Source organism: Epinephelus fuscoguttatus, linkage group LG5 (genome assembly GCF_011397635.1).
Source record: "Epinephelus fuscoguttatus linkage group LG5, E.fuscoguttatus.final_Chr_v1".
Lineage (NCBI taxonomy): Eukaryota > Metazoa > Chordata > Actinopteri > Perciformes > Serranidae > Epinephelus > Epinephelus fuscoguttatus.
This window is the reverse complement of record NC_064756.1, coordinates 1041522-1069503: the sequence shown is the minus strand read 5'-3', so window position 1 is coordinate 1069503 and position 27982 is coordinate 1041522. Positions and strand designations below refer to the sequence as shown.

The window sequence follows — 27982 nt, the reverse complement described above, 5'->3', positions numbered from 1 at the left end:
CTGTTGGGGATTTATTCAAAATTGAAGGCACACTGAACCAGCATGGCTACCACAGCATCCTGCAGCGACATGCCATCCCATCCGGTTTGCGTTTAGTTGAACGATCATTTATTTTTCAACAGGACAATGACCCCAAACACACCTCCAGGCTGTGTAAGGGCTATTTGACCAAGAAGGAGAGTGATGGAGTGCTGCGGCAGATGACCTGGCCTCCACAGTCACCGGACCTGAACCCAATGGAGATGGTTTGGGGTGAGCTGGACCGCAGAGTGAAGGCAAAGGGGCCAACAAGTGCTAAACACCTCTGGGAACTCCTTCAAGACTGTTGGAAAACCATTTCAGGTGACTACCTCTTGAAGCTCATGGAGAGAATGCCAAGAGTGTGCAAAGCAGTAATCAGAGCAAAGGGTGGCTATTTTGAAGAAACTAGAATATAAAACATGTTTTCAGTTATTTCACCTTTTTTTCTTAAGTACATAACTCCACATGTGTTCATTCATAGTTTTGATGCCTTCAGTGAGAATCTACAATGTAAATAGTCATGAAAATAAAGAAAACGCATTGAATGAGAAGGTGTGTCCAAACTTTTGGCCTGTACTGTATATATATATATATATATATATATATATATATATATAAGGCCTCATGACCCCCACTGTAGCTTTGGGCTTTGGGGACCCCTCCTGTGGGTTGAGACTCCCAGGTTGGGAACCAGTGGTCTAATAACTTTTATTCAGTTTTTCTCTGCAATGTTCATCCTTGTTTTCAAACCTTTTTGGACTTTAGATATGCCTGTAACTTATATGAAGTTATTGTTTAATGTTCCGTCATGTGTTGGGCTCCATTATTCTGCCCTAACAATATTAACCACAGTACACTGAAACTGAGGACAAATGGCTTAAAGATGGTTGACTGTCCAGACAAACATGTTACAGGTAGAAAAGCGATAATTCACTAATTACATATGTGTTTATAAAATAATTTTTATGCCTAAAAACTATGATTGATGATTTGTCCTATGACCCAAAAAATGAACCGAAGCAGATGTTGCTGTGCTCTGCCTGTGTATGACCTTAACCAGCTGTATGGAAAATACACAAGCAAAGAACAGAAACTACAGTTTGAAAGACTTATTTTTTCATGATGAAGAAAATGATTTTCATGTCTACTTATTCATGTTTTCACTTTTTTTTTTAATCAACATCTGTTTTAAAAAGTCACAGAAACTTTTAAGCAACCCTCAAGTATTACTTTGTGATTGTATTTACTTTGTAAAGTTTGACCTTAATTAAGATTACTTGACATCATCATCATCATCTTCATCACTGATCTTGTTACGGTCATTGTGATGTTATTGCTTTGTTGTTGACATCCTCCTCATTCTCGCATTGACCGATCGCTGTCACACATTCACTGAGGTTTTCCCAACAGAATCCCAAATCTCTGGAGTGTCGTCATAACACTTACTACAGTTTTGGTTCATTTTTGTTGTTACTCCTTTTTATTACACCATATTTCCTCTAAAAAAGAACAAGACTGAAAAAGAAATTCTGTCGGAAGAAAAGTTTTAATTTCAGTCATAACTCAGTTTTGACCAAAGTTGCAGTGACTGCTGTTAGCCTTTGTAGGGCAGTATTGTTTTTGTACTTTTGGTGGTGGGTCTGCTCTTTTGTTAATGTTTAGATGCGGATGTACCTTTAAGAATAAAAGATAAATGTAGTGTGGGTCCTCAAAGCAAGCAGAATAATTTCTAGTGTCTGTGTGCAACTTCAACATACCTTACAGAAATTCACTTTGGAAAAGTGACTGAAGTATTTAAATCTTTGTCTCTGTTTTCAGGTTGATCAAAGTAAAACCCTGAAGAGGACATTTTAAGAGGAGGGGAGGATGGAGAACGTCTCTTTACACACACATTTTGTCCTTGATGGCTTCAATGAACTTGGAGTTCTGAGGCCCGTCCTCTTCATCCCATTCTTCATCATGTTTGTTGTGGCGCTGTCGGCCAACTCCATGCTGCTGTACGTCGTCATTTCACAGAGAAGCCTCCACTCGCCAATGTACATCCTCATTGCCGGCATGGCATGTGTGGACCTGAGTGTCCCACTGGTCATCGTCCCCAACATGCTGCTGAGCTTCCTGTTTGACTGGAGGGGAATCTCTCTGATTGGCTGCCTGGTTCAGATGCACTTCATTCACTTTTTAGGAGCTTTTCAGTCCACATTGTTGGTGTGGATGGCACTGGACCGCTACTTTGCCATCTGTACGCCTCTCTACTATCATGAACGCATGGCGCTACAACGATTCCTCAAGTTTATCATCCCGCTTGTGGTCAGAAATGTCTTTTTGGTCACACTGTTTGTGTGTCTGGCAGGATCGTTGTCATTTTGCGCTTCAAATGTAATGAACCACTGTTTCTGTGAGCACATGGCCTTAGTGGAGCTGGCCTGTGGAAGCACCGCCATCAACAACCTAGCAGGGCTGCTCACCGTCTTCTTCATCCCTGTAGCTGACTTCATCTTTATCGCTGCTTCCTATGTGGTCATATTCAGCTCTGTGCTTAGTTCTGGCAGGTCTGGGGTCAAAGCACTTCACACCTGCGTCACCCACATCGTGGTCATCACCATCAGCCTTACCATCGCACTTGTTGCTTTCCTGTCATATCGAATCAGAAATGGACTTCCTGCCGCCATTCGGGTTTTCTTTAGTACCATGTACGTGTTGTTCCCGAGCTGTTTCAACCCGATCATCTACGGCATCAGAACTACTGAGATCCGTCAGCACATCCTGAAGACCCTGATGTGCTGTCGCTTTGTCCAGACTGTTCCCCATTCTTAAGAAACGATTAAAAATCTGTAATGTAAAATGTACCCTATGAAATAATCATAATTTATTTGTCACATGGAAATAATACAATGTACAACTCCAGTAAAATGTGATCTCATCAGCTTCTTTAACTTGTGCACTGTTGTAGTAATGCGGTGCCCAGTTGTTACGTTACCAGTCCATTAATGGAGGGAAGAGTTGATGTTGTGCTGCTTGTTAGCCGGCACTTGTCCATTGTGGATGAGTCTGGTTTAGAAGAGTTTTGCTGCCAGTGCTGTCATTGCTGTGCCATATGCCAGTGATGCCGATCAGAGGAATTTGGTTGCTCTGTGTGTCTTTACAGAGATAGCAGTTTGGCGCAAACTTGGCTTTGTTCTGATTTGCTTGGAAATGAGCTTACAGACTTGTGTCTGTTTTGAGCAATAAGTCGTCTGGTCTCTTCTACCATTCAAAAGAGTTTTTGTGTCTGTTTGAGCCACGTTCAGAGAGCTGTTGTTTAATGCTTCATAAAGCAGAGGTGGGAAGAAGTGGGGGACGGGCATAGAAGCTCCAGCTGCTCACCAACCAAAGAAGGAGGGACAGAAAACACAATCCTACTGTCTGAACTAAGGGCAGTTTTTTGATACAGCAGTGAAGTCTCGTCTCTTCCGCTGCACCTAACACATCCCGGCACGAAGGCTAGTGTCGTTTCTTTCCCTACAAACTGTGGACTTCAAGTCCTGACAGGGTGGAGTTTGTGTCGTGAAATGCTGAAATACTGGAGTGCAATGTACAACTAGTGAAAAAAGGCTGATTCACGAAAGCCAGACTGTTCTCATACACTGTTCTTACATATACTATGAGAAGTAATGCACCAGAATTCGTATATGACCTACCTAATCAGGTAGGCTGCAGTCAGGTGACCACTGTGCTCATGGAAGTAAAGAAAGTTGGAGTGGTGGATGGGTCAAACGAACACAGGACTTTCCCCCAGGAGACCTGTGGTCATGTCCTGTGAAACCAAGTGAACTCTGAGTTATTTTAAGGTTCGTCATCACCATCTTTCTCCCTAAACCTTTACGTTTAGTATGTGACTTTACATTAAGTGCGAAACGTGGGGCCCTAATTCGTTCATATGAACAGCTATATGAGGATATGGTGCTAAACTACAATGGCTCACACTCACTATCACTTAGTACCGTACACAGCAGAGTCAGAGAAACTGACTCCCTTGTGTGATGTCATTTTATGGGGTGAGGGCCAAAAAGCATTTTTAAGAGCATTGCTCACCCTCTTTGTCGTCTGAATTGCTGCCCTTATGTCTTGCAAAAAAAATAAATAAATGTCTGGATTCTCTGTTTAAAAGGAAATTTCCAAGAAACTTTACATTAATTTAAAGAATTCGACTTGTAAGTTTGGCTGTGTGCTGCTGCTGCACTCTGGGATTTTCAGTCCGTCACACCGACAGCATGACTAGGTGTTAGACCTCGACTCTGTAGCCAATGACCCTCAGCCAGAGGGTATTAAAGTGCTGAGTCAGCGTTCAGCAGAGACAGGTGGATGGAGGAGAGTCAGCGGCTGACATCATCAACCTGCAGACAAGATTTACTGACGAACTCCCAAACACCAAGAACAAGTTAAACCTGCTGATCTGTTTGGTTCAGAGCTGAACTGTCAGCAGCTCATGTTTGAGTCCTGAAATCAGATTTCTTCAAAGCAGCAGAACAATCACAGCAGGGGGAGATTATTTAACCTCAGCTTGTTTTCAGAGGTTTTATAAAATAATGTTAATGTCATATATCTGGATTCTTATGTGTATGTTGCGGGGGCCTGGTGTTCTCTTTTACTTTTTGATGCTGACATCTCTGGAAAACTCTTAAAACGAGAGAACCTGAACTGAGCACAAGTTGAATTATTTCACTTCATTCACTACATTTTTCTTCACTTCAGCGTGTTGTCAGTTTTCTCTTTGATGTGAAACCGTGAAGAGTGAAGAGCCACCTCTGCTCTCTGTCAGGTTTGTTTGCTGTAATAACTAATGGTGCTGGTGTGATTTTTCCCTGACAAATATTTGCTGTGAAATATTTCAAAGCTTCCATGTATAGACTGGTGAATGTTAGTGCTGTGTTTGTGGTCGACATGATTTCTCAGCCTCCTCTGTGTCTGTTGTTCTCATGTTGCTCATAGTTTTCTTCCACTAATGTTTCCACCGTTGTTTGTGGCGGCTCATGTTGGTTATTCAAACTTCAAAAGTAATCCTGCAAAGTAAGGTGAGCTTTCAGGTGGGAGTCAAATCTAGAAAGTGGACTCATTTAATGTCACATAAATGTCCTTTAAATGCTACTTTGCTGATTTAAAAAGTACAAGGGGAGATAAAAGATCATAATGTTGGAGGTTAGTTAACCTCAAACTGGATTTCCCACAGTCAGAACCAACCTGAGCTGTGAGGTACAGTCTCAGAGGTAGTAGTACTACTGTTAGTAGTAGTGGTGTTACCAGCAGTCAGTGAGGCCTGTTAGGTGAGATAGAGAGCTGCGTGTCCGGAACTTTTTCTCATCAGTGTCAATCAACTAAAAGTTCCATTTTATTTCTGTTGGATTGATGCCAAAATCACAGGAGTCCTCACAGAGCTGAGCATCAAAACTGTGATACTGTTTTTTTAGAGCCTGAGCCTTTATTTGAATTAAATGTTAACTTTTCCCTTTAGGGACCTTTTACTAAGTGACATATGTTATGGATATTTCATATTAAATTCAAAGCACAACAGTAACAGTACAAAATAACTGATATGCTGTGAAATTAACAGAAGAAGTGAATGCATAACTGCACAGTGTTTGTGTAAAACAAGCGATTTGGATGCATTTTGAGCAGATTTGTCCTGTGAATATGTCATCGGAGATGAGTTCTCCTGATATTTTTAGAAATGTTCTAAACAATTCTCTCTGTTTATTGTGTTTTGTTTTTCAGCTACCATACTCAATATGTTTCCTTTTTTTCTCCCTGACGCTCGGCCATTTATCTGTCAGCTCTTTGGTTGTTGTAACTGTTTTAATTTTCCTGATGCAGGATGAGGCTGTTTATCAGAGAGTGAAGGCTCTGTGAGCACAGATGTGTTCAGGTCTTCTTCATCCTGTGAGATGTTTTCATGTTTATATCTTGAATAATAATCTAAACTTTAAAAAATAACAAGTTCATTTAATTTTCTTCACAAAAATGAATAAAATGCTGAGATTTAGGCACATTGCACATTTTGAATTATTTGAATGCCTGTAACGTATATGAAATTATTGTTTAATGTTCCGTCATGTGTTGGGCTCCATTATTCTGCCCTAACAATATTAACCACAGTAAGTACACTGAAATTGAGTACAAATGGCTTAAAGATGTTTGACTGTCCAGACAAACATGTTACAGGTAGAAAAGTGATAATTCACCAATTACATAGATATTCCTGAAATATTTTTTATGACTGAAAACTATGATTGATGATTTTAAGATGATTTTAAGCAACCCTTCACCGGCACGAAGGCTAGTGTCGTTTCTTTCCCTACAAACTGTGGACTTCAAGTCCTGACAGGGTGGCGTTTGTGCCGTGAAACGCTGAAATACTGGAGTGCAATGTACAACTAGTGAAAAAAGGCTGATTCACGAAAGCCAGACTGTTCTCATACACTGTTCTTACATATACTATGAGAAGTAATGCACCAGATTTTAAGCAACCCTCAAGTATTACATGGTGATTATATTTACTTTGTAAAGTTTAACCTTAATTAAGATTACTTGACATCATCATCATCATCATCTTCATCCCTGATCTTGTTACGGTCATTGTGATGTTATTGCTTTGTTGTTGACATCCTCCTCATTCTCACATTGACCGATCGCTGTCACACATTCACTGAGGTTTTCCCAACAGAATCCCAAATTTCTGGAGTGTAGTCATGACACTTACTACAGTTTTGGTTCATTTTTGTTCTTACTCCTTTTTTTTACACCATATTTCCTCTAAAAAAGAACAAGACTGAACCAGAAATTCTGTCGGAAGAAAAGTTTTAATTTCAGTCATAACTCAGTTTTGACCAAAGTTGCAGTGACTGCTGTTAGCCTTTGTAGGGCAGTATTGTTTTTGTATTTTTGGTGGTGGGTCTGCTCTTTTGTTAATGTTTAGATGCGGATGTACCTTTAAGAATAAAAGATAAATGTAGCGTGGGTCCTCAAAGCAAGCAGAATAATTTCTAGTGTCTGTGTGCAACTTCAACATACCTTACAGAAATTCACTTTGGAAAAGTGACTGAAGTATTTAAATCTTTGTCTCTGTTTTCAGGTTGATCAAAGTAAAACCCTGAAGAGGACATTTTAAGAGGAGGAGAGGATGGAGAACGTCTCTTTACACACACATTTCGTCCTTGATGGCTTCAATGAACTCGGAGTTCTGAGGCCCGTCCTCTTCATCCCGTTCTTCATCATGTTTGTTGTGGCGCTGTCGGCCAACTCCATGCTGCTGTACGTCGTCATTTCACAGAGAAGCCTCCACTCGCCCATGTACATCCTCATGGCCAGCATGGCATGTGTGGACCTGAGCGTCCCGTTGTTCTTCGTCCCCAACATGCTGCTGAGCTTCTTGTTTGACTGGAAGGGAATCTCTCTGACCGGCTGCCTGGTTCAGATGCACTTCATTCACTTTGTTGGAACTTTTCACTCAACTCTATTGGTGTGGATGGCACTGGACCGCTACTTTGCCATCTGTACGCCTCTCTACTATCATGAGCGCATGGTGTTACCACGATTCCTCAAGTTTATCATCCCGCTTGTGGTCAGAAATGTCCTCTTGATCACACCATTTGTGGGTCTGGCAGGATCATTATCATTCTGTGCGTCAAATGTGATGAACCACTGTTTCTGTGAGCACATGGCCTTAGTGGAGCTGGCCTGTGGAAGCACTGCAATGAACAGCCTGGTGGGGCTCTTGGGCGTGTTTCTCATCCCTGTGGCAGACTTCGTCTTTATTTCTTCTTCCTATGTGGTCATATTTACCTCCGTGCTGAGGTCTGGCAGGTCTGGGGTCAAAGCACTCCACACCTGTGTCACACACATTGTGGTAATGACTGTCAGCCTGATCTTTGCACTTGTTGCTTTACTGTCTTATCGGATCCGAAACGGTCTTCCTGCCGCCATTCGGGTTTTTTTCAGCACCATGTACCTGTTGTTCCCAAGCTGTTTCAACCCGATCATCTACGGCATGAGAACCACCGAGATTCGACAGCACATTGTAAAGACCTTGACATGCAACTTTGTCCGAACTGTTCCCCATTCTTAAAAGAAACTGTAATCTGACATGTAAAATGTCATTTTCATGAGGAAAACAAAAATAGATCAGAAGTCAGTCATGTCATAAATGACAAATGCACAACCTAAAAATTAAAGCAAACTATTTTAGAATCATTTGATGCTTGATTCTGTCTTTTCTAAGAGTTGCCCATGCTGAAAGGTGCCAGGCAACAGTGGCGATAGTCATTGAGCCCAGTGCTTATTACTGGACAGCTTTGTCCAAATATCCATCATCAAATCTGCAGCTGTAAGTCTTAGAAACTTGGCTGAAGAGAGGAGTGGGGCTGTCAGCTGATCAACACCTGGTGGTGAGTTTAGAACTTAGATTCTCTGCCCGAGCCCGGCCCCAAAAAGAGAGAGAGAGAGTCAGATATAAGAGAGAGAGAAATGGCTGCAGGTTGGGGGGTGCTATTTACACATACAGAAAGAGAGAAAGAGGGGGGGTGGTAGAGATAAGTGGGAGGGACAGCAGCTTTCCATGCCTCCAAAAAATATGCCCTATTCATTCAGTGTTTACCCAACACACTCAATACATGGACATGCAATGACAAATTGTCATTAACTTATGATGAAAATATGGACTTACCCATGTTTAAAATGACCTGCTGAAGTGAAAAACGAGTACTGACGGGAACAGATGAGTGGAGTCAATGTTTAACCGGTGCGGAGAGCGCAGGAGAAATGCGCTGCCTGTGTGGACAGTCAAGCGCCTGCGAGTACACTCGCAGGACTTCCGCGGCACTAACGCACTCGGTGTGTCCTTAGCGTTAATTATAACAGCCAACTTATTGACAAATGTCGGGTTTAAATCGGGCTCGGGCCCACAGTTGCAGTTAATTGGACAGGCCGGTCCCGGACATAATGTGCACGGGCTCGGGCCGGGTCGGGCTGAATTTTTTGGGCCCGATCTAAGCTCTAGTTGAGTTGGATGAGGTGGGGGACGCTGCCAGACGGACCTGGTAAACTCAAATGTGTTATGAGGGTGAGTTCCTCCAATTCCCCAACACCATCTCTGGAAGATTTTTCCCTAAATCTTTGGGAAGGCTGGGGATATGGAATCAGATTAGTCAATGTTTTAACTCTCCACTGTGAAGGAAGCTGCTGGCAACTGAGGTCATAAGGTTATTAAACCCTTTTGTTGTGGTAACCTGAGAAGAAAGAAGAATCTCTAGAATCTCTAGACTTCTCCTCAAGTAGCTGAATAGTACCAGGACATTAGAGGGGCTGCAGCTTGATAATCACTGAAACAACTCCTGCATGTGGAAGGACTTCAGGGAAGCCATGGAGAAGGGAACCAGGAAACTGCTAGACTTGACTTGGGGCATTGAAAACATTGGGGAACTTCTGAACCAACATGAAGAAAAGCAGATTTGGAGGACTCAGGGAAAGCCTTACCGAGAGATCAGTCAAGTTCTCAAGTTGTCAAGCCCTGGAATTGCCAACTGCCAAGGGTGGATGATATTTGCCCTTGCCCATGCTGAAAGGCCAGGGTAATGTTGGGCTGTCTCAGGTGACTTAGGTGACCTTTTAATGTTTTGTGGTGGATGGGGATAATAAATTTGGAATGGCAGGGATCGGGAGGGTCTGCTCTGATTATCGAGGTGTCACATTGCTGAGTCCCCTCTGGAAAGTATATGCCAGGTTGCTGGAAAGGACCCTGGCATGGCTTGTTGACTGGGATAAGACTGTGTCCCTTTGAGTATCTCCGTAGAGACTGCATCTCTGCTTTTAAAAATTCATCAACCTGTGACCTCCAGCAGGAATGAATGAATTTCAGCCTGAATGCACGTTTTCTCCAATCATTGTTGAAACAGAGCAGCTAATGTTGCTGCAAGAAGTTAGCAGAGTGGGTGCCAGCCAAACAGGGAACATTACATGATGTTCAATCTCATTACAGCATTTTTTACAAACATCACACTGCTGATTTATTCCTCAGTAAATATCCGTAACCTCATTGTTTTTTTCTTGGCTGTTTGCCGCCTACCTGCAGCTGTTTGACTGTGGCAGATTTTCAAAATAAAGGCATATCTAAGAGATGACGATATGGTTGAATGTTTTCACTTTGCATCCATGATATTAGATTGTTGATCAATAAATTGATGTATTGATCCAGATCAGTGGATTGTTACCAGTGTTGGGCAGTAATGTGTTATTAGTAAAGCGTTACAGTAACGCCGTTAGTTTTGGCAGTAAGTAATACTCTAACGCATTAGTTTTTAAATTAAGTAACTCAGTTACCATCACCAAAAGGTGTGTTACTCTGTTATTTTTGGCCAGGTTTTAAAACGGCGCACAGCATGCAGTATTCCTTCACAAACTGAAGTTCCTTTTCACTAAAACATTTTAGCCCTAAACAATAAACGATAGTCAAGTCCAGACATGGGGACTTGAGTCATTGTTACTTGCACTCGAGTCGACTCGAGTCGCTGTTTTGATGACTTGTGACTTGACTTGACAAAAAATAAAAGACTTGAGACTTGACTCAGACTTGGAAGTTAAAGACTCAGGACTTGACTTGACTTGAGACACGATGACTTGAATGACTTCAGTGTTATTCACATCATGTTTTCGGTTAGAGTATAAAATCAATAAATTAATTTAAAAAATAATGTCGATTACCCGGTAGGAGCGCAGGCGGAGAATGGCGTTGTCATGATTGGATCACTACCCTGTCAATCAGTCATGCCCTCTCTACGTACCTTACATGTTTATTGGAGAAACAGGCCCTCTTATATCAGATAGGCATCAACATGTCAGCGGGAGGGGTACCGAGAGTCATCGTCTTCGGCTTTCGGAATTACCATTATTACGGCAAAAGACGAACAGCACAGTGCAAGACGTGGCATAAACATCTCAGACAGCCAGGCGACAACTTCAAACTTTGTTTGTCATTTTGTTTTTGTGTACATGGGGGTCGGCCCTGCAAAGTAAACATTGCAGCGATGAAGTCACCTAAAATTTGGTTAAAACTGAGTAACCCAAGTAACTTAAGTTGTAAAGTTGAGTGAATACTGTTTGAGATGGACTAAATGAAGTATTCAGATTTTTATATGTTTGCCTTTTTTTTCTTGGCAACTAAAATATTTCAAACACTGTTAGCAGAAGTGATCTTCTTTAGATTGAAAGCCATCAGTAAATAATTTTATGAAGTTATTTTTTCTGTTTTGTTTGATTCCATGATGTATTTTACTGAATATCAGTAATTACAATGCAAATCCAAATTATTGTCATATTTTTAAAAACAGGTTGGACACATTGGCCAATGGTGTTTACTGACAGTTACTTATATCTTGTCTTTTCACTTTATTAAGATCAGATTCTGCAGGTAGAATTACAATAATAAGGTGACTTGACTTGTCTTCACTTGACATAACCTGTGACTTGACTTGACTTGACTTGACTTGACTTGACTTGACATAACCTGAGACTTGCACATGTGTGACTTGGTCCCATCTCTGGTCAAGTCAGATAGAGGTATATGAAGCTTCTTAATGAAACACGTCTCTCACCATCTCTGAAGTCACTGTCGACCTGCTGGCCTCACCACAGTGCTGTAACGTTACATTAAGCCGTAGCGCTTCTGTAGATTTTATGTCCCAGTAACATGATATCCAGTAACATGATATCCAGTGACGTGATATCCATTGTTATCTTATTACCGCCACTAACTGGAATAGAATGTGGATGAAAATGACTATTACACCCATAGATATCATATACAGTAGATACCTCGTTGACGGCTTTGGCCCATTTCAGCGATGCGTCAACGTCGCCGCCATCTTGGGGAGGGCACGGCCGGCTGGCTAGTACTGTTGTGTATGGAGATAAGTGTTCAGCAAACTTGGCGTGCTCACTCAAAAGTCTGAAAGTGTAATTGGGTGCAAGTCCAAAAAATTACAGCAAAGCAGAAAAACCCGACAGCACTCTCTAATAAGTATAATACTTTTTCATATAGTGGATTGCACAGTAGTGGTCGAACGGATGCGTTTCAGCTCAAAGCCGTCCTCAGCCATCCTCAGGTTCCTCAGTCCTGGGCTGAGTTTCCCAAAACATGATCCTTCTTTGTGGCTTAGAAAAACTACACTGCAAAAAAAAAAAGCACCTGGCGCCCTCTATGGTCCTCACTCAGTCATCTACAGCCAGGACATATTCAGAGTTATAGATGACACTAGTGTGCGTGCGTCAAGGTCATGGCGTGATGGCGAGCCAAGATGAGAGTCCTACGTTGAGTTCATATCTAAAAAGTTACTTTTCTCAGTAACACATTACATTTTGGTTTAAGTAACTGAGTTACTAACTGAGTTACTTTTTAATGAAGTAACTAGTAATGGTAACTAGTCACCATTTTTCAGTAACTAGCACAACACTGGTTGTTACACATGTGTACAGTACTACAGCTGATGAATACCTTGTTAACAATCATGACTTTTAGTTCTTAGATTTTTTTATTGTGAATTGGCTGAAATGGAATGAGGTGTTGAACGTCATCTCTGCAGCCTATGGTAGCATCAGACGGAGGGTATTAAAGTGCTTAGTTAGCATTCAGCAGGGACATGTGCTCGATGGGATGGATGGAGGACATTAACACCTGGCAGACAAGACAAATTCCCAAACACCAAGAACAAGTAAAAGCTGCTGATTTCTTTTCTACAGAGCTGAACTGTCAGCAGCTCCTCTTGTTGAACTTTTCATGGTTGAGTTCCCAAATCTGATTTTCTGACAGTGGGGGAGATATTTCACCTGGATTGTTTCAGACATTTTCCAGAGTTGATGATATGATCAATGATATGCTCTTTGATGCCATTTTTAGACACTGTGAAAATGATTGTCTGAGTCTTCTAATGAATTTGAGTGTTTTCAGTGTTCTCTGTGATGTGAAACCAAACACTCTGAGGAGAGATGAGCCAGCTCTGCTTCTGGTGAGGTTTGTTTGTTAAAATGTGTGATGGTGCTGATGTGTTGTTCCTTTTAACAAGTATATGCTTTTGAATCCTTTCAAAGTTTCCCTTCAGCCAGCAGATGCATTAACTGATAATGTTATTGCTGTTTTTCTGATACAAGTTATTTCTCTGCAGTCGCTCCTGTGCCTGTTTCCTTGTCGCTCGTATTTTCCTCTCCAACAAAACAGTCAAACCCTTGCAAAATGTGAAAAGGTGATATTAGGAGACAGATTTGACTTCTGTGGGTCTACACAAAGGCAGCGAAGTCACCAAGATGGTCAAAATAGAAAATATTAAGAATTGCAGGAGGCGGTAACTACTCTGACTGCAGGCCTGAATTTCTTTTCCTTTCTCCATCCCTGATGAATTTCTTGCTTTGTTCTGTGGTCACTGAAAAAAAGTAGTTTTTTGGCAGAATGGATAAAATTACAAGTCCGGTTTTTAAGTACTTTATTTTAGTGACGATATTTCAGGGTGTAGGATAGGAGTCTTACAGGTACAGTCACTACTGAAAATGTCTACAAAAGGGTAGCCCCATAAACAAACTACAAACCACAAAACTCACTATTTAAACCAGTCATTTTAAATTATTTTCTAAAAAAAAATTAAATGCAAGAGAATCTTGGCCAAAAGTGTATGTTTAGATTTTGCAGAAAGAGAATAAATTCCAGATGACTGCAATTTAACCAAGAAACAGAAAATAACTAGTATTGTGTCTGTCGCTGATCAGAATTTAAATATCTTTACCCTGCTTTGTTTACTAACAGTACTGATGTAAACAAATGTATGTGTCAGGAGCATTTTACTGTTTTATAGAGGGAGAGGGAGAGCGTGGGACATTTTGTATGTTATATTTCTATGTTGTTGCAGACATAGTAGTAGTAGTGTTAGTAGTAACAGTATTAACAACTAAATGGTTAAAGACAACCTACTTTCAATTAAAATAAAATGATGAAATGAAATGATGAACTGCACAGGAAAGTCTTTGGCAGTAAAAAGGTTTCTTATTATCTTAATTTAAAATAGAATCTTTCCGAATGTGCAGATGGACCCTTTTTACATGTTTTGAACCTTTAACACAAATGTACATATCTTTATAAAACATGTTCAGCAGTTTTTCTTCACTTTTGTTTGGAGAGATTGAGAGCTGCATCTGTATCTGTGGCTCTAGATTCCACTACATATTTCAATCAACCAGCTAAAAATTACATTTGATTTTAAAAATGTTGGCATTTAACATTTCTGTAAACCACAGATAAGTTACAGTTGTATGTAATTTTGTAGCAGATACATTGAATCTTAATGCTTCTCAGCAACGCTGAGGTTAACATGTGGTTAGGTTTAAGCAAAACTAGAATTATATATTTGCAGAAAACAAGATCTAAGTACAGAGCCAGTTTCACTTGATGGTCAATATGTTGAAACTGTGGAAAACTTTAAATATCTCAGTACGGTTCTCGACTCTCAAGTGAAACTTTGTGGCCTCATTGGTTGCCAGCAGATTGTAGACATCATGTAGTAAATTATGGTTGAGAGTGTTTTTACCTTTCTGCTTGTTATGGTCATTTTATCTCTATATCTAGGAAAAAACTTTCTAGGACTGCATCAATTGAAAGCACAATATCTGCCAAACCATAAAAGCCCTTGAGCCAACTCTTTACAGGGAGGACAAAGAAGAAAGCGAGGAGTATTTTAGCTGGTAGCTGCCATCCTGTCTTCAGCCAGTTTGAGCTCTTGAGCTTTGGAAGGCATTAGAGAGTCTCTTTGGCAACTAAAAATGTATTAAGGAAGTCCCTCATCCCAAATGCCATTAATATTCTTAACTCAGCGACATGACCAATAAGTTAAGAACCACAGACAGACACAGACATGAACTGATTTAACGTGTTAAGTGTTTCTAATGACCTTGTCGATATTACACTTTATTTTGAAAAATATTGGTATTTTATATTTCTGCCAACCACAAATAAGTTACAGTTGTACAGTATTTTGTTGTGGATACGTTGAATCGTGATGCTTCTCAACAACACTGTAGTTAACGTGTGGTGAGGTTCAGGCAAAGAGACCTTTTGGTTATGGTCAAGAAAAGTTCACATTTTGAAATAAAATACCTACATTTGAAAAGCAGGGATGGGTTATTGAAAAACACAGAGGTTCTGTGGCTCAACACCAATGGAAACGTCACAAAGGGTTGCCAACAATCGGTTTTCTTGTTTGTTGTCAGCAGTGGTCTGCAGTTTGGCAGGGGTCATCTAGGATTCATAGAACCTTAGTTACAGATGAAATACAAAAATGTAACATATTTGTGTTTGCTGACATTTTCTTCTGATGATCGGACTGTTTGTTGTGTGTACATGTGTTTTGACTTTATTCAGATCACAGATTGTGTCTTTGAGGGGGTGAAGGAACTTTTAAAAATGTTTCTCTGTTTTCAGGTAATCCATTTAAAACCCTGATTGAGGACGTTTTAAGTGGAGATGGAGAACGTCTCTTCACACAAACATTTCATTCTCAATGGCTTCAATGAACTTGGAGTTCTGAGGCCCGTCCTCTTCATCCCATTCTTCATCATGTTTGTTGTGTCACTGTCGGCCAACTGCATGCTGCTGTACGTCGTCATTTCACAGAGAAGCCTCCACTCACCAATGTACATCCTCATTGCTGGCATGGCATGTGTGGACCTCAGCTGGTCATTGGTCATTGTTCCCAACATGCTGCTGAGCTTCCTGTTTGACTGGAGGGGAATCTCTCTGATTGGCTGCCTGGTTCAGATGCAGTTCGTTCACTTTGTTGCAGCTTTTCAGTCCACATTGTTGGTGTGGATGGCACTCGACCGCTACTTTGCCATCTGTTCGCCACTCTGCTACCATGAACGCATGGCGTTACCACGATTCCTCAAATTCGTAATTCCACTTCTTATTAGAAACATCTTCCTGACTATACTTGTGGTGAGTCTGGCAGGATCATTGTCATTCTGCTCTTCAAATGTGATAAATCACTGTTTCTGTGAGCACATGGCCTTAGTGGAGCTGGCCTGTGGAAGCATTGCCAAAAACAACCTGTTTGGGCTGTTGGGTATCTTCCTCACCCCTGTAGCAGACTTCATCTTCATCAGTTCTTCCTATGTGGTCATATTCACCTCCGTGCTGAGTTCCGGTAAGTCGGGTGTTAAAGCGCTCCACACTTGCGTCACTCACATTGTGGTAATGACCGTCAGCCTGACCTTTGCACTTGTTGCATACCTGTCATATCGAATCAGAAGCGGTCTTCCTGCTGCTGTACGGGTTTTCTTTAGTATCATGTATGTGTTGTTCCCGAGCTGTTTCAACCCGATCATCTATGGCATGAGAACCACTGAGATACGACAGCACATCATGAAGACCATGACATCCTGTCGCTACTATTAAAAATCTGAAATATAAAATGTCAATTTAATGAGAAAAACAAAAATAGATCAGAAGTTTGTCATGTCATGAATGAAAATGCTCATGGAACGTAGAAATTAAAATGAACTGTTTTAAAATTATGTGATGCTTGATTCTCTTGATTCTTGATTCATCATCAAATCACCAGCTGCAGGTCTTACAAACTAACTTGGCTCAAGAGAGGAATGGGGCTGTCAACTGGCCAACACCTGGTGTCCCTTTAATAGCAACAGGAAACAACATGTTTTATGCTTTCATTTACTTTTCCCAGCAGGTTGACCAAATCAACCTCAAATTTACTCAGAGAAGTCTCAAGACCTTGATGATGCTTTCTGATTGAAATTGAGTGTTTTCAGTGTTCTCTGTGATCTGAAACCAAACACTCTGAGGAGAGATGAGCCAGCTCTGCTTCTGGTGAGATTTGTTTGTTAAAATGTGTGATGGTGCTGATGTGTTGTTCCTCTAACAAGTATATGCTATTGAATCTTTTCAAAGTTTCCCTTCAGCCTTCAAACTGACAGAAGTTATTTCTCTGCAGTCACTCCTGTGCCCGTTTTCTGTTGCTCGCATTTTAACTACTCTGACTGCAGGCCTGAATTTTTTTTCCTTTCTCCGTTCCTGATGAAGTTGTTATTTGTTCTGTGGTCACTGAAGAAAAGTAGTTTTCCATATTGTTCATTTGGCATGAAGTTCAGTTATCATGGATAAAATTGCAAGTCCGGTTTTTAAATACTTTAATTTTAGTGACAATATTTCAGGGTGTAGGATAGGAGTCTTACAGGTACAGTCACTACTGAAAATGTCTACAAAAGGGTTACCCCATAAACAAACTACAAAACACAAAACTTTCTTTTAAAACCAGTCATTTTAAATTATTTTCTACAAAAAATAAATGCAAGAGAATCTTGAACAAAAGTGTGTGTTTAGATTTTGCAGTCAGAGTAAACTGTCTACAGGCCTGATGTAATTTTCCCTTTCTCTGTCTCTGATGAAGTTATGCTTTATTCTGTGGTCACTGAAGAAAAGTAGTTTTCTATATCGTTCATTTGGCTGACTTTTTGCTTTCTTTGTTACAAAGTTTAGTCATTGTGGGTAAAATGACAAGTCAATTTTTTAAATATATTTAATTTTCAGTGATGATATTTCAGGGTTTAGGAGAGGAGTCTTCAAGGTACAGTCACTGCTGAAAATGCCTACAAAAGAGTAGCCCCATCAACAAAATACAAAACACAAAAATCTCTATTTCAACCAGTGATTTTAAATTATTGTCGAAAAGAAAATCAAAGCAAGAGAATTTGACACTGCACTTTAACCAAAAAAAATAAAACATAACAGTAGCCCTAGTAACCCTAACCCTAACCCAAATAACTAGTATTGTGTCTGTCAGCTGATCAGAATTCAAAAAGGTTGTCACGTTTTCTCGGCTGTGTTTACTAACATTACTGATGTAAACAAATTTATACTGTTGTTACGGCCGCTGGCCAGTGTTGTTTTTCTTTGTGTCCCCTTCCCTTTTTTTTTCCTCCAGGTCCCGCCTTTCCCCATTTACAAGTGGCTTCAGCCACATGTCCAGTCTGAGAGAAGTGTTTCAGCGGCTTGCTAACACGTCGCTAACCCTTAACCTTGCTAAATGTGAGTTTGGTAACACTATGGTCACCTATAAAAGTTGCAGCAGTGTTGTCTTACTCAGTTCCGACCACCAGGCGTGAACTGCGGCATTTTCTGTGCATGGCAGGTTACTACCGTTGTTTCTGCAGGAATTTTTCTGTGGTGGTTGCTTCCCTGACCAGGTTGTGCAGTCCTGCGGCTCCATTTGTGTGGAATGATGAATGTCAGCATGCTTTTGAGGCTGCCAAGTTTCTCCTTTGTAGTGCTCCTTTGTTGACTGCCACTAATTTTTCCCTGCCTTTCCAGCTACAGGTGGATGCCAGTGCCTCTGGAGCCGGTGCCGTACTGTTGCAGGGTGGTGAAGGGGGGCGTGTGCCACCCAGTATGTTACTTCTCTGTTAAGTTCAAGTGCCATCAGCTGAACTACTCCACCATTGAGAAGGAGACACTAGCCATGCTCCTTGCCCTGCAGCATTTTGAGGTATATGTTGGCTCCAGTTCAGTCCCAGTTGTTGTTTTCACTGATCACAATCCTCTGGTTTTCCACAATATAAGGCAAACTATTTTTAAAATTATGTGATGCTTGATTCTGTCTTTTCTAAGAGTTGCCCATGCTGAAAGGTGCCAGGCAACAGTGGGGATAGTCATTGAGCCCAGTGCTTATTACTGGACAGCTTCGTCTAAACATCCATCATCATCAAATCTGCAGCTGTAAGTCTTAGAAACTTGGCTGAAGAGAGGAGTGGGGCTGTCAGCTGAGCAACACCTGGTGCTCTAGTTTCGCAGACCAGGCAAGGTGGGGGCGCAGCGCACCTGCGCTCCGCTAACTGGGTGTGGCCAGGCGGATTTTGCAAGTTCGGCACACCGTGCGCCTGGCGCAGCTACTCCTCTTTCCCACCTCCGTCCCTCCTACCTGCGCAAGTCGAAAAGAGGGAGGAGAGAAGGCGTGGAGTGGGTTTTACACACATCACACCAATCAAATGAGCCCCTCTCCTCACCCTTAAATGCGGCGTGCGAAGGCGTAATGAGAGTTTACTCAATTCGCCATGGCAGAAGAGAGCAGCAGCGTCAGACGGCCAAACTTCTCCCAGGAGGAAACTGATGTTTTGGTCTGGGAGGTCCAAGCTTGCAGCGTCCAAATACACAGAACTACAAGCAGACCTCCACGGGCTGATGATGCAAAGGTAGCCTGGGAGGAGGTCACCACAATTGTAAATCAATGTTGTGTTTCTCTCGTGCGCGCGCGCTCTCTTTCTCTCTTGCAGTCTCACTCTGTTTCTTTTCTTTTGACTTTTCTAAGATGACAGATGCTGAATATATACTCCCTATCTGATGCTGTGGCTGTTTGTGGTTGGCTGAGAGGGATGTGAACTCATTAGTTTGCAGCTGTGTTAATCAAATCAGGTTGGGTTTCCATTACGCGTGCCAAACATGCCAAACGGTGCCAATCCCCTTTGATCTGACATCAGATGTGACGGGACAGTCGATATAGAGATACATTTATGTGCTGATTGCAGATAGTTGCATTGAATAGTGGTTTTTGGGGTATTTACTGCATCGTTAATGTGCCTGACATTCTGGAAACCTGCCTGTGAGGTTTTGGTGATGTGTGCGCACTGTCCGCCGGTCAGCCAAAGTTTGGCTTACACTGGCTGCGCTCTACCTGTGCTGACAGTAGACCTGGTTTCAGCTGGCGAGCTTTTAGCGCACCTTCGGCGAAGCCTTTTGGCACGAAACTGTCACTGTGCCAAGCTGCATCTGTCGACACCTCCCCCTGCTGCGCCGCCACACCCATCTCAGCGCACCTTGGTCTGCGAAACTACCAAACTGAGCGCGCCTTGGGTTGCACTGCTGGAAACTAGCTCTGCGGGGGGGTTGCCACCCTGCGCCGCGCCAGGAAACTAGAGCCCCTGGTGGTGAGTTGGACAAAGGTGGTGGGGGAGGCTGCCAGACGGACCTGGTAAACTCAAATGTGTTATGAGGGTGAGTTCCTCCAATTCTCCAACACCATCTCTGGAAGATTTTTCCCTAAATCTTTGGGAAGGCTGGGGATATGGAATCAGATTGGGCAATGTTTTAACTCTCCACTGTGAAGGAAGCTGCTGGCAACTGAGGTCATAAGGTTATTAAACCCTTTTGTTGTGGTAACCTGAGACCCTGCAAAGAAGAATCTCTAAACTTCTCCTCAAGTAGCTGAATAGTACCAGGACATTAGAGGGGCTGCAGCTTGATAATCACTGAAACAACTCCTGCATGTGGAAGGACTTCAGGGAAGCCATGGAGAAGGGAACCAGGAAACTGCTAGACTTGACTTGGGGCATTGAAAACATTGGGGAACTTCTGAACCAACATGAAGAAAAGCAGATTTGGAGGACTCAGGGAAAGCCTTACCGAGAGATCAGTCATTTAGTTGTCAAGCCCTGGAATTGCCAACTGCCAAGGGTGGATGATATTTGCCCTTGCCCATGCTGAAAGGCCAGGGTAATGTTGGGCTGTCTCAGGTGACTTAGGTGACCTTTTAATGTTTTGTGGTGGATGGGGATAATAAATTTGGAATGGCAGGGATCGGGAGGGTCTGCTCTGATTATCGAGGTGTCACATTGCTGAGTCCCCTCTGGAAAGTATATGCCAGGTTGCTGGAAAGGACCCTGGCATGGCTTGTTGACTGGGATAAGACTGTGTCCCTTTGAGTTTCTCCATAGAGACTGCATCTCTGCTTTTAAAAATTCATCAACCTGTGACCTCCAGCAGGAATGAATGAATTTCAGCCTGAATGCATGTTTTCTCCAATCATTGTTGAAACAGAGCAGCTAATGTTGCTGCAAGAAGTTAGGAAACATTACATGATGTTCAATCTCATTACAGCATTTTTTACAAAGGTGATAGTTCAGGTTTTTGGACATGAAGTTGTGTGAAACGCTGACCATCTGTAGCTCTGATGTGACGGTGTCACTACTCTCAACGAGCCTCCTGCTCTGAGAAATCGCCCATAGCTTACCGGAGGAAAAGTAGTTCTGAAGATGTACAGGGGACACATAACCAAAAGGTTTTAAGCTACAAAAAAGTATGCATGTGTTTTGTTAGACTATTTCAATAATTTTAAAACATCCCCGCATCACGTCAGACCTTGCTATCAATTGGGACTATTTTCTGGCCAGTATCACTCCGCCGTGCAGGCCTGCAAGACAGCACGGCAACAGAAATCAATAAGACAGTTCATCACCACGCCGTGCAGGTGCGCAGGATAGCAATGACTGTTATTAGTGAGGAAGAACATGTACTAGCCCTATATATACCAACTACTACAGTGCAAACACTGGCTCAGGCTCACGACACACCCTCGTCAGCTGCTGTAGGTAAACAGAGGAATACCAAAATGGTGCGAACAGCTGTGGGAATAAAAACATCGCCGGCTCCCAATTTCATCGGTTTCCTCGCTACCAAGCCGGCGAGGGTGAAGCAACTGCGCGTATGTCAGGCTTACTTCAGCTGCCCACAGATCCCGACGGACAGAGAAAACGCAATTTCCGCACTGCTGTGCCCAAAGAGAGATATATTACCTAATACCAGTCTGTATTACGATGTCTGTAACTGACTGTCTGTAAAACAAAATGTTTGATTGAACTAATAGCCTGTTGTGTTGTGGAGAGTACATTATACGCGGCCTCGTTTTACCGTCGGCATTTAGTTTATTATATTAGGCGAACTGCTAAATCCATGACACGAGTAATCAATCACATAGAAATGTGAATTCATATATGATTATGACCAGTCTCTGCTTTGTTCTGGTGGTGGGTTAGCCAAAGTTGCCTACGGGTTACAACTGTAACAGGAAACCGATGGAATTGGAAGCCGGCTATGTTTTTATTCCCACAGCTGGGGAAATCACAAGTTTGTACCATTTTGGCATTCCTCTGTTTACCTACAGCAGCTGACGAGGGTGTCGTGAGCCTGAGCCAGTGTTTGCGCTGTAGTAGTAGGTATATATAGGGCTAGTACATCCTCTTCCTCACTAATAAAAGCCTATTGGTTCTCTGTTGGAAACCGCCGATCAAGTTTTCGTTAGCCGTTGCTATCCTGCGCGCCTGCACGGCATGGTGATGAACTGTCTTATTGATTTCTGTTGCCGTGCTGTTTTGCGGGCCTGCACAGCGGAGTGATACTTACCAGAAAATAGTCCCAATTGATAGCAAGGTCTGACGTGATGCGGGGATGTTTTAAAATTATTGAAATAGTCTAACAAAACACATGCATACTTTTTTGTAGCTTAAAACCTTTTGGTTATGTGTCCCCCCTACATCTTCAGAACTACTTTTTCTCCGGTAAGCTACGGGCCATTTCTCAGAGCAGGAGGCTTGTTGAGAGTAGTGACACCGTCACATCAGAGCTACAGATGGTCAGCGTTTCACACAACTTCATGTCCAAAAACCTGAACTATCCCTTTAACCTCATTGTTTTTTTCTTGGCTGTTTGCCGCCTACCTGCAGCTGTTTGACTGTGGCAGATTTTCAAAATAAAGGCATATCCAAGAGATGAAGATATGGTTGAATGTTTTCACTTTGCATCCATGATATTAGATTGTTGATCAATAAATTGATGTATTAATCCAGATCAGTGGGCTGTTACACATGTGTACAGTACTACAGCTGATGAATACCTTGTTAACAATTGTGACTTTTAGTTCTTAGATTTTTTTATTGTGAATTGGCTGAAATGGAATGAGGTGTTGAACGTCATCTCTGCAGCCTATGGCAGCATGAGACGGAGAGTATTAAAGTGCTTAGTCAGCGTTTAGCAGGGACATGTGGTCGATGGGACGGATGGAGGATATTAACACCTGGCAGACAAGACAAATTCCCAAACACCAAGAACAAGTAAAAGCTGCTGATTTCTTTTCTACAGAGCTGAACTGTCAGCAGCTCCTCTTGTTGAACTTTTCATGGTTGAGTTCCCAAATCTGATTTTCTGACAGTGGGGGAGATATTTCACCTGGATTGTTTCAGACATTTTCCAGAGTTGATGGTATAATCAATGATATGCTCTTTGATGCCATTTTTGGACACTGTGAAAATGATTGTCTGAGTCTTCTAATGAATTTGAGTGTTTTCAGTGTTCTCTGTGATGTGAAACCAAACACTCTGAGGAGAGATGAGCCAGCTCTGCTTCTGGTGAGGTTTGTTTGTTAAAATGTGTGATGGTGCTGATGTGTTGTTCCTTTTAACAAGTATATGCTTTTGAATCCTTTCAAAGTTTCCCTTCAGCCAGCAGATGCATTAACTGATAATGTTCTTGCTGTTTTTCTGATACAAGTTATTTCTCTGCAGTCACTCCTGTGCCTGTTTTCTTGTTGCTCGTATTTTCCTCTCCAACAAAACAGTCAAACCCTTGCAAAATGTGAAAAGGTGATATTAGGAGACAGATTTGACTTCTGTGGGTCTAGACAAAGGCAGCGAAGTCACAAAGATGGTCACAAGAGAAAAATATTAAGAATTTCAGGAGGCGGTAACTACTCTGCAGGCCTGAATTTATTTTCCTTTCTCCGTTCCTGATGAATTTGTTGCTTTGTTCTGTGGTCACTGAAGAAAAGTAGTTTTTTGGCAGAAAGTTTAGTTATTGTGGATAAAATTACAAAAAACAAAACAAAAAACCCCCACAAAACTCACTATTTAAACCTTAAACATTTTAAATTATTTTCTAAAAAAAATAAATGCAAGAGAATCTTGGCCAAAAGTGTATGTTTAGATTTTGCAGTAAGAGAATAATTTCCAGATGACTGCAATTTACCAAGAAACAGAAAATAACTAGTATTGTGTCTGTCGCTGATCAGAATTTAAATATGTTTACCCTGCTTTGTTTACTAACAGTACTGATGTAAACAAATGTATATTAAAAATAAATTAAAGTGTCAGGAGCATTTTACTGTTTTATAGAGGGAGAGGGAGGGCGTGGGACATTTTGTATGTTATATTTCTATGTTGTTGCAGACATAGTAGTAGTAGTGTTAGTAGTAACAGTATTAACAGCTAAATGGTTAAAGACAACCTACTTTCAATTAAAATAAAATGATGAAATGAAATGATGAACTGCACAGGAAAGTCTTTGGCAATAAAAAGGTTTCTCATTATTTTAATTTAAAATAGAATCTTTCCGAATGTGCAGATAGACCCTTTTTACATGTTTTGAACCTTTAACACAAATGTACATATCTTTATAAAACATGTTCAGCAGTTTTTCTTCACTTTTGTTTGGAGAGATTGAGAGCTGCATCTGTATCTGTGGCTCTAGATTCCACTACATATTTCAATCAACCAGCTAAAAATTACATTTGATTTTAAAAATGTTGGCATTTAACATTTCTGTAAACCACAGATAAGTTACAGTTGTATGTAATTTTGTAGCAGATACATTGAATCTTAATGCTTCTCAGCAACGCTGAGGTTAACATGTGGTTAGGTTTAGGCAAAACTAGAATTATATATTTGCACAAAACAAGATCTAAGTACAGAGCCAGTTTCACTTGATGGTCAATATGTTGAAACTGTGGAAAACTTTAAATATCTCAGTACGGTTCTCGACTCTCAAGTGAAACTTTGTGGCCTCATTGGTTGCCAGCAGATTGTAGACATCATGTAGTAAATTATGGTTGAGAGTGTTTTTACCTTTCTGCTTGTTATGGTCATTTTATCTCTATATCTAGGAAAAAACTTTCTAGGACTGCATCAATTGAAAGCACAATATCTGCCAAACCATAAAAGCCCTTGAGCCAACTCTTTACAGGGAGGACAAAGAAGAAAGCGAGGAGTATTTTAGCTGGTAGCTGCCATCCTGTCTTCAGCCAGTTTGAGCTCTTGAGCTTTGGAAGGCATTAGAGAGTCTCTTTGGCAACTAAAAATGTATTAAGGAAGTCCCTCATCCCAAATGCCATTAATATTCTTAACTCAGCGACGTGACCAATAAGTTAAGAACCACAGACAGACACAGACATGAACTGATTTAACGTGTTAAGTGTTTCTAATGACCTTGTCGATATTACACTTTATTTTGAAAAATATTGGTATTTTATATTTCTGCCAACCACAAATAAGTTACAGTTGTACAGTATTTTGTTGTGGATATGTTGAATTGTGATGCTTCTCAACAACACTGTAGTTAACGTGTGGTGAGGTTCAGGCAAAGAGACCTTTTGGTTATGGTCAAGAAAAGTTCACATTTTGAAATAAAATACCTACATTTGAAAAGCAGGGATGGGTCACTGAAAAACACAGAGGTTCTGTGGCTCAACACCAATGGAAACGTCACAAAGGGTTGCCCACAATCGGTTTTCTTGTTTGTTGTCAGCAGTGGTCTGCAGTTTGGCAGGGGTCATCTAGGATTCATAGAACCTTAGTTACAGATGAAATACAAAAATGTAACATATTTGTGTTTGCTGACATTTTCTTCTGATGATCGGACTGTTTGTTGTGTGTACATGTGTTTTGACTTTATTCAGATCACAGATTGTGTCTTTGAGGGGGTGAAGGAACTTTTAAAAATGTTTCTCTGTTTTCAGGTAATCCATTTAAAACCCTGAATGAGGACGTTTTAAGTGGAGATGGAGAACGTCTCTTCACACAAACATTTCATTCTCAATGGCTTCAAGGAACTCGGAGTTCTGAGGCCCGTCCTCTTCATCCCATTCTTCATCATGTTTGTTGTGTCACTGTCGGCCAATTGCATGCTGCTGTATGTCATCATTTCACAGAGAAGCCTCCACTCGCCAATGTACATCCTCATTGCCGGCATGGCATGTGTGGACCTGAGCTCCCCACTGGTCATTGTTCCCAACATGCTGCTGAGCTTCCTGTTTGGCTGGAGGGGAATCTCTCTGATTGGCTGCCTGGTTCAGATGCTCTTCATTCAGTTTTCAGGGGCTTTTCATTCCACATTGTTGGTGTGGATGGCACTGGACCGCTACTTTGCCATCTGTTCGCCACTCTGCTACCATGAACGCATGGCAATACCACGATTCCTCAAATTCGTAATTCCACTTCTTATCAGAAACATCTTCCTGAATACACTTGTGGTGGGTCTGGCAGGATCATTGTCATTCTGCTCTTCAAATGTGATAAATCACTGTTTCTGTGAGCACATGGCCTTAGTGGAGCTGGCCTGTGAAAGCACCGCCAAAAACAACCTGGTTGGGCTTTTGGGTGTCTTCCTCACCCCTGTAGCAGACTTCATCTTCATCAGTTCTTCCTATGTGGTCATATTCACCTCCGTGCTGAGTTCCGGTAAGTCGGGTGTTAAAGCGCTCCACACTTGCGTCACTCACATTGTGGTAATGACCGTCAGCCTGACCTTTGCACTTGTTGCATACCTGTCATATCGAATCAGAAGCGGTCTTCCTGCTGCTGTACGGGTTTTCTTTAGTATCATGTATGTGTTTTTCCCGAGCTGTTTCAACCCGATCATCTACGGCATGAGAACCACTGAGATTCAACAGCACATCATGAAGACCATGACATCCTGTCGCTTCGTGCGAACTGTTCCCCATTCTTAAAAAAAAATTTTTTTAAATTTGAAATGTAAAGTATAAATTTAATGAGGAAACAAAAATAGATCAGAATTTTGTCATGTCAAAAATGAAAATGCTCATGGAACATAGAAATTAAGATGAACTGTTTTAAAATCATGTGATGCTTGATTCTCTTGATTTTTGATTCATCATCAAATCACCAGCTGTAGGTCTTACAAACTAACTTGGCTCAAGAGAGGAATGGGGCTGTCAACTGGCCAACACCTGGGGCTCTATTTTCGCAGACCTGGCGCGGTCTGGGTGTGGCCAGGCAGATTTTGTAAGTCGGAAAGAGGGAGGAGAGAAGGCGTGGAGTGGGTTTTACACACATCACACCAATCAAATGAGCCCCTCTCCTCGCCCTTAAATGCGCCGCGCGAAGGCGTAATGAGAGTTTACTCAATTCGCCATGGCAGAAGAGAGCAGCAGCGTCAGACAGCCAAACTTCTCCCAGGAGGAAACTGATGTTTTGGTCCGGGAGGTCCAAGCTCGCAGTGTCCGGATATACAGAACTGCGAGCAGACCTCCACGGGCTGATGATGCAAAGGTAGCCTGGGAGGAGGTCACTACAATTGTAAATCAATGTTGCGTTTCTCTTGTGTGCGCGCGCGCTCTCTTTCTCTCTTGCAGTCTCACTCTGTTTCTTTTCTTTTGACTTTTCTAAGATGACAGATGCTGAATATATACTCCCTGTCTGACGCAGTGGCTGTTTGTGGTTGGCTGAGAGGGATGTGAACTCATTAGTTTACAGCTGTTTAATCAAATCAGGTTGGGTTTCCATTACGCGTGCCAAACGGTGCCAATGCCCTTTGATCTGACATTAGATGTGACGGGACAGTCGGTATAGAGATACATTTCTGTGCTGATTGCAGATAGTTGCATTGAATAGTGGTTTTGTGGCTATTTATTGCATTATTAATGTGCCTATATTCTGGAAACCTGCCTGTTAGGTTTTGGTAACGTGTGTGCACTGTCTGCTAGTCAGCCAAAATTCGGCTTACACCGGCTGCGCTCTACCTGCGCTGACAGTAGACCTGGTTTCAGATGGCGAGTTTTTAGCGCACCTTCGGCGAAGCCTTTTGGCACGAAACTGTCACTGCGCCAAGCTGGATCTGTCGGCACCTCCCCCTGCTGCGCCGCCACACCCATCTCAGCGCACCTCGGTCTGCCAAACTACCAAACTGAGCACGCCTCGGGTTGCGTTGCTGGAAACTAGCTCTGCGCGGGGTTCGCAACCCTGCGCCACCTGCGCTGCGCCGGGAAACTAGAGCCCCTGTTGTCTCTTTAATGGCAACAGGAAACAACATGGTTTATGCTTTTCATAA

General features: G+C 41.8%; 4 protein-coding genes across 4 annotated transcripts; all 4 read left to right on the top strand.

The window, feature by feature from the left end:
* Positions 1-645: 645 nt before the first annotated feature.
* Positions 646-2835, top strand: LOC125888455 (olfactory receptor 52K1-like). Its single transcript, XM_049575839.1, has 2 exons — positions 646-703; positions 1877-2835. The coding sequence occupies exons 1-2, from the start codon at positions 646-648 to the stop codon at positions 2833-2835; spliced, it is 1017 nt and encodes a 338-aa protein (XP_049431796.1).
* Positions 2836-7174: 4339 nt separating this feature from the next.
* Positions 7175-8119, top strand: LOC125888454 (olfactory receptor 52E4-like). The gene has a single exon (XM_049575838.1). The coding sequence runs from the start codon at positions 7175-7177 to the stop codon at positions 8117-8119; it is 945 nt and encodes a 314-aa protein (XP_049431795.1).
* A 4852-nt stretch (positions 8120-12971) lies between these two features.
* On the top strand, positions 12972-16477 carry LOC125888451 (olfactory receptor 52E8-like). The gene is made up of 2 exons (XM_049575835.1): positions 12972-12983; positions 15548-16477. Exons 1-2 carry the CDS (start codon positions 12972-12974, stop codon positions 16475-16477), a joined length of 942 nt encoding a protein of 313 aa, XP_049431792.1.
* Positions 16478-23193: 6716 nt separating this feature from the next.
* Positions 23194-26642, top strand: LOC125888450 (olfactory receptor 52K1-like). The gene is made up of 2 exons (XM_049575834.1): positions 23194-23205; positions 25695-26642. The coding sequence occupies exons 1-2, from the start codon at positions 23194-23196 to the stop codon at positions 26640-26642; spliced, it is 960 nt and encodes a 319-aa protein (XP_049431791.1).
* The last annotated feature ends 1340 nt before the right edge of the window (positions 26643-27982 follow it).